General features: G+C 34.9%; 1 protein-coding gene across 2 annotated transcripts; it reads left to right on the top strand.

The window, feature by feature from the left end:
- The first annotated feature begins 217 nt into the window (after positions 1–217).
- LOC132045244 (BEL1-like homeodomain protein 8) lies at positions 218–6,558 on the top strand. 2 transcript variants are annotated; one of them, XM_059435796.1, is made up of 5 exons: positions 218–467; positions 1,834–2,942; positions 4,907–5,304; positions 5,393–5,453; positions 5,798–6,558. In XM_059435796.1, the coding sequence occupies exons 2-5, from the start codon at positions 1,890–1,892 to the stop codon at positions 6,326–6,328; spliced, it is 2,043 nt and encodes a 680-aa protein (XP_059291779.1). In that variant the 5' UTR covers positions 218–467; positions 1,834–1,889; the 3' UTR covers positions 6,329–6,558. The 2 variants fall into 2 exon arrangements, with proteins under 2 accessions (XP_059291779.1, XP_059291778.1); XM_059435795.1 differs by having other exon boundaries at positions 219–467; positions 1,824–2,942.
- Positions 6,559–7,392: the final 834 nt, after the last annotated feature.

The following is a 7,392-nucleotide window of genomic DNA, read 5'->3' as shown; positions in this document are numbered from 1 at the left end:
CTTCCTATTACTTCACCTTTAATTAGAGATTTTGAGTTCGAGATTTGAATATAAAAAATTTAATGATAAGGATCGCTTTCCTAAAAAAATGAGCCCTACGCGATACGAATGTGCATATATTCGGCCACCGCATGGAAAAAAAAGAAAGAAAAAAAAGCCCAGCTACTATCTCTCTCTCTTACCCCCCACTTGACAATCATTTTTATAAAAAAAGGCTAAAAAACTTGTTAGCAATTATCACTTCAATACCCCCACCCCCCACTCGACAATCATTGTCCTACTACTAGTACTACTACTTCACCTCTTCAGTTTTCTACTCTACAGCTACTTTCTTCTTACCACCAAACACTACTTATTCTAGCCGGAAAATTAATCGGAATCTTTGCCTATTTAATGATCTTCTCCATATTGGGTTGCTTTCTATATCAAGATCAACTTCACTCTTACTGATATATTCTTATTTACAGGTAATGAACTTATTTACTATTCTTGAAAATGTTTTCTTTTTCTTGTTTGTGGGGGTGATCAGTTTTCTTGAACCATTTTCTTCTTTCACGAGAATCTTAAGTGAAAGTTTAAGGTTATGTTTATAATCCATTGGAGTAAATTTTTTCTGACGTGTTGTACTGTTTATATAATTGTTTGAGCATGTTATTATATATGCTCAGACGCAACATTCATAGAAGTAGGTCACGGTCATTTTTGAGTTCCCTAGCTATATATAGACTTCATCATCTTTTTGTATAAGTTTAAGTTATAGAACATCCATTGTAAAAAATAATAACAATTCACACTATATCTATGGGTAAACTTTCGTAAAATGTAAATTTTATAATCTTGAAAAAAAGATGGAATATTTGCTATAACATATAGAAGTGATATTAAACTCTTTTTATATTTGTTCTTGATGAATGTTTCTTTGCAGCCGAGGGAAATTAAGTGTCAAAAAAAATATATGTATTAAAGTTATTGGAGCTGTGAATTAGGGTTTTGTTACTTGTAAGAACCTTCTTTTTAGTGTTTCGCAACTTTATTTGGTGGTAGTTTTTTCGTTGTAAATCTTAAAAAAAAGATTTTGTTCAATTTGTTGCAACTGTTCTGAAGTAATAGCGTGGTAAAAACGTTGTTGCTTGTCCTATAAGGCTAATTCTAGGAGACATTACTGTCTAGCATATCAGAATGTGTGGGGGAAACTTAACAGTAAATTTTTGGAATGGAATTTGTGTCTACTTATCATTTTTAGTTTTTTACTCTTTCAACTATTTTTGTGTCTATGCAGCTATATATTAACTTCGCATTTATTGTTTTCCCAATCTTCTTATCTATGTTGCTACTAACCCACATGGGTTTCTTGTACCTTGCGACTGTTCTATTTCATGTTACCTAGCTTCTTTTGCTCTTAACATTGTAACATGATTTTTTTTTTTTTAATTTAGTTATGTTAGGTTTTCCCTGAATTTCTATCTTACTTGGATTCTACCATAACTGTGGTTTAGTTTGGAAAAAAAAAAGTTTTTCTGGATAGAAAAGAAGTCTTTTGTATTAATCCTTTTCTTGAAGATGTTTGGCAATTCTATAAATCTTTCCCATGAGAACCCAATAGTATCCACAATGTATTTCTTAAATATATTTTTGTTTTAAGGGGAGAATTTTCTCTCAATAGTTTTATGATCTTATATTTTAGTACGTAGGTCACTTGACCAAACCATATTATGTTTCTTGTATTTATCGTTGTTCAAGGTTTGCAATTGTTAGCTTCTTAATGACACCCTGTTATTTCGATCCAATTTTTGAGCTGATTTGAATTTTTGATTTTCTTGTAGCACCATGCAGTTATTGAATGCTATATAGAGATACAAAGTGATCTTACAAACATCAAAATATTTGAGATGAGCGACCAGACATCTGAATTTCATGTTGCACAACATAGCCGGAGAGAAAGGTTGAGGATTAATTCGGAGCAACAACTCGACCCCGGTATTCTTCAGCCATATCAGTATAGAAATATTTCGTATGATCCATCTTTAGTCCTGTCATCTGAAATGCTTAATTTCGTGACAACAAGTACTGAATCCGTTGTCCCTAGTGATGTGACACAAAATTGTAACACTTGGAAAAACGTCGGTACCAGCTGTCTTTGGAATAATGTAGCAAATTATTCAAGTGGATCAGGAGTTATTGAAAATAATCTGAGTCCAATGTTTGTTGGAGGTGAAGGCTTGAATTTGAATAATATTGATGTGAAGCCCAATTTCTTTGGTGGTTATCAAGAAATGCAGCAATCTCCGGCCGCGACTAATAATTCACCCACTAATAATAATATGCAATTTAGCACTCCTGTACTTTACCATGACACTCTTCAAGAAGTTGTTACTTCAGCTACAGCTGGAACTCAAGGTGTAGAAACGGGCCGGGTTGGTTCGTGGACTGAGAATGGCAATGAACTTCTGCTGCTTCCAAATTATATTGATCAATCGCGCCACTTATTTGGCACAAATTCGAGTACAAAAGGTCATGATAATTCGAATGCTCAAGCCTTGGCTCTTTCACTTTCACCAGTTCCAGCATCAAAAACAAATATGGTGCAAATGGAAAAAAGGAATAATGCAATGGCGCCTGAAAATTTTGCTATTGCACATCGAAGTGCAGTGCCACTTGGTCCTTTCACCGGTTATGCAACGATACTCAAAAGCTCAAAATTTCTAAGGCCTGCACAACAATTGTTGGATGAACTCTGTGAACTTGCTGCCGGTTCATCAGATGCGATTAAATGTTCAAATTACTCGAAGAAATTTCGTGATGGTTTTAGGGTTTCTTGTGATGTTAATGCTTCTGAGTCTTCATCAGGAGCTGTTGTTGGAGATTCGGGTGGTTCAAGTGAATCCACTGTGCGGCCTGAGTATCTGCAAAAGAAGGCAAAGCTAATATATATGCAGGATGAGGTAATTTGTGCATTTACTTTTTTGTAGAGATAGTTTGTTAGCTCTAGCTTAATTACATGATTAATATTTTTGGCTTACAACCATAATTTTAGCTTCCTATAAGGAAATTTCCAATGTGCTAGCGGACGTAATTATCCTATGATTGCCTGAATTTGCAAATAATAAGATCTTGATTTTCTCAAGAGTACTCTTTTAACCACCATATCTTGTAGAGTTTGTTTACATGATATGTTATAATTCACCAAGAGATATTGCAAATATGATCCACTGGGTATGTTGTCGTTGTAGATATTGCAAATAAGATCCAAATTCCATTTGTTGTGCTGATGTTTCGAATGGAGTTTGTATATTTATCTACTTTATAGCAGAATCGATATTTGATACTCGCAGAAAGTGTCCCTTTTTCCCAATGCCCCTCAAGTTAGTAGAAGCATCCTTTCTTTTTCTTGAATGCAACTCCACTAGTGTCATATATTTGTATCTATATCAGACTATATCTACTTTATAGCAGAATTGATATTTGATACTGGCAGAAAGTGTCCCTTTTTCCCAATGCCCCTTAAGTTAGTAGAAGCATCCTTTCTTTTTCTTGAATGCAACTCCCCTAGTATTATGTATGATATGATTTTGTATTTTCTGTTCGAAATTATATCTTACACATCTAGTGAACCAAAATAATAAGAACATCTTTTTAGATTTATTCTATGAAATGTTGTTTTATGCTATGTTGCTCAGACTCGACAAACATGTTGTCGCATTCATGTCTGATCCTCCAAAAATGCACTAGTTTTGGAGGATCCTATATGCACCGGTCGACATTTTTGAAGAGTCCGAGCATCTAGCTTATCAGTGATTCAAAAGATCTTGTTGGATTTTGAATGTTATGGTGGATAGATATTTGATCTAGCTTAGAGTTTTCACTTGTGGTAATGTGCTATGATTTCCTGGACATTTAAATTCTGTCTTGTGAGTGTCTTTTTAGCTGTACTTTGAACTTGAAGCAGTGATGAAATAGTGGTATTCCGCTATATCACTTGCTTTTCTTTACAATTGGACATGGTATGGTATCTATAATACTTGGAAAAAACTGAGAGGCACAACTATGAACTTGAAGCATAAATATGATAACGGGGCACAAGGAGTCATTGTGGATACATAGAAAATTGTTAATTTCAATTGTTAATTACACTGTAAATCGTTGAGAAAGTCCATAGGGTGTTTCCAACATGATTAAGCCGGTTATGAAGCGTGATGATATGGGTAAATTTCCAAAGTGATGATTCACCTGACTGAATAAATATATAGATATGCTTTTACTCTCTCAAACTATCAAAAAATTACTGCTCATTGGTATTTAATCTCCATTCCTTAGGATAATCTTTTTTAGTCGATGATTTCTATCAGTTTCTCTGCTACAATTTACTAAATCGTAATCATTCGTACTGTTTCCAACATATTTGCAGCTGGTTAGTATCCGTCTGGAAAGTTAAATGGGAAAGAGACTGTTAGTTGCTTTTACTGACGTAGGACATAGTTGTACTTTTTGTACCTAATGTCTTTCTTCTTTGCTGGTAGATTTATGATTTGGTGCCTTTAGCATTCGACGTTCCCCATCAGGCATGAACATTTATTTACTCAACAAAAGAGCACTACTTTTCTGTTTCAATCAAATGATGTTATGTTTAGTGAACTTAATTAAAGTAGAATCTCATCATTTAAAGACCATACTTTGGTGGTTGTCAATGGTTGGAAAGCAACATTCTACTGTGTTACCGACGTTTAACTCAAAAAAGTTACTCGTTTGACTAAGTTATTTTATGTCAAATTGTTTCTGAAATATTAGGTTTAGTGAACTCCAGAAAAAGATGCATCAGAAGGAACATTTTCCCACTATTTTGTTCACTTTCATACTCTTTATTTACAGGACAACATTTGAAATTGACTTAAATATACTTTTGTGACAGATTTGTAAAAGATACAAGCAGTATCATCAGCAAATGCAAATGGTGGTCTCGTCCTTCGAAACCGTGGCTGGTCTAAGTGCAGCAACCCCGTACATTTCTTTAGCTCTCAAAACGGTCTCACAACATTTTAAATCACTGAGGAATGCTATCTCGGATCACCTAAAAAACACAAGGCAATCGTTAGGAGAAGACCTGCCATCCCCTGCATCTGGCAGTAAGGGTGATGGAACTTCGTCACGGTTGAAATTCGTGGACCAGACGTTACATAAGCAGAAAACTGGTGGTCCCGGGGTCGCCTTTTTTGAGTCCCAACAACATGTCTGGAGGCCCCAACGAGGCTTACCAGAGCGTGCTGTGGCTATTCTTAGAGCTTGGCTTTTTGACCACTTCCTTCACCCGTAATTTTCTTATCCTATGATCCCCTCTTCCATTTTAACTATGTTGTTTGATTACTTCATGTAAGAATGTACTGTACGGTACTTGTAGGTATCCTACAGATAGTGATAAGCACATGCTGGCTTCTCAAACTGGCTTAACTAGAAACCAGGTAGAGATCTGCAGTTTATACAAAGAAGAAAACTACTACTATCCCAATTTATGTAGCACCTTTCGGATTTCGAGAGTTGAACGAGTTTTTTTTCTTTGACCATGATTTCTCGAGTCAAACGAGTTTTTTTCTTTATATTACTTCTTAGGTAGTTTTCAAATATGTGAATTTTATTTTAAATAACTTAAAGATTCTATTTTCAGATTCAAGGTCATTATTTAAAGATTTGACTCTCGAAATCTGAACTGTGCTATATAAATTGGAATAGAGGAAGGAGTGTGTTTTTCTTTCTTTCTAAGTTCTTTACTTTTAAAAAACATGAATATTTGATAAGTTCAATACAGGTTTCTAATTGGTTCATCAATGCACGCGTTCGCGTATGGAAACCAATGGTTGAAGAAATTCATATGCTGGAGACTAGAGAGAATGGTCCTACTGTCCGGAAATCAGAGGGGAATAAGCTTGTGACAGAACGAGCCAACAATGTAAATGATGGATCGCATAGGAGTAGCAGTATTAGCATGCCAAATTGTGGCCAAAACTTGAATGTACTCAATATGAGTGGCATGTCAGAGGGCCCGGGAATTGGTCCCTCTGAACGATTAGATGATCATAATGATATGTGGAGGAATCAAGAAAAGCGTTCGAGGTTAGAGTGTCACATTCCTTCAAGCATGGACGGTTCGTTGATGGGGTTTGTGCCTTACCACCAAAGAAATGCACTAGAAATCGGGGGTAGTATCGGAGCTGTGTCATTGACATTGGGTCTAAGGCAAAATGCTGAGGCTGCACAACAGCAACAATTGCAGCAACTACACGAACATCGACTTAGGCAGCAGTTTGGGGGACACATGATTCATGATTTTGTAGATTGAAGGGAAAAAAAAAGGACTAAGGTGATAATTGTTGTAGCAGGTGTAAGTAAGTTAATGCCAAAAAATGTGATTAACACAAGAAAAATGATGAATTGTTGATATATTCAGTAGGAGTAATGAGGGCCTTGTAGAATTGTCATTTCTCCCGTAGTACTAGTGGATGAAAATTATTACTGGTTTATAACGCAGTTTTAATTTCACCCTATTTTATAACAGTGATTTTCATGCAACGGCTCTTGATTTATGATGATCCTGATAAGTGAAATAATCATTTCTAAGGATGTGGTAGCCCTATAATATAATTTTTTCGGGATAATATTTTCTTTTGTACTTACCAAACAATTTCAGTAAGAAATTCATATATTTTTTTCAAGAAAATATCGTTTACATTAATGAATGCTGGTAAACCAATTAATCATTTTGTAACATATTGGGGACGGGGAACTAGCCAAGCTAACTCGATTTCTTGAAGAAAATAGAGGGCGCATTACAAAAAATGTTTTTCGTGGAAAACATTTTCGTTCGTATCAAACACACCCCAAGCGATGGTTTACATAAGTTACGACCCTCTGTTCTATGACCCATGCATCTTATGGTTCTAGAAAAACAATTCTGCCAAATTAAGTGAGTCTTTTTTTCTTCCATTTTGATTTTTACCAAAAGCACAGAAAGACAAAGCTTTATTGGATGATTGGTAACTATATATTTGTACAGGATTTAGAACAGTATTACATTTTTTCCCACAAAGCAGTTGGTAGATTAAAATGAAAATCATGATTTCTCTTATTTGGTCCCAATAGGCCAATCCATAGGCCTAAAATTTTAGATGGTCCCTGATGTTTATACTGTGTCAAAATTATTAGGCCTGGCCTTTTGACAATAATAAAGTCCAGTACTTCAATATCAGACTAATTCAAGTTTGTCTTTTATATTCTCTCCCTTTACTTTTGATTTTTGGACGTCCCTTAAGAATTAATAAATGATGTACATACTTTACCATAATGCCCATATTAATTGTTATATATTCTCAATAGACTTGAAAAATAATTTGGAAATGAGTAATC

Source organism: Lycium ferocissimum, unplaced genomic scaffold (assembly GCF_029784015.1).
Source record: "Lycium ferocissimum isolate CSIRO_LF1 unplaced genomic scaffold, AGI_CSIRO_Lferr_CH_V1 ctg638, whole genome shotgun sequence".
In the NCBI taxonomy this organism is placed as follows: Eukaryota; Viridiplantae; Streptophyta; class Magnoliopsida; order Solanales; family Solanaceae; genus Lycium; species Lycium ferocissimum.
The sequence above is the reverse complement of the archived record's forward strand: the minus strand, read 5'-3'. Positions and strand labels throughout refer to the sequence as shown.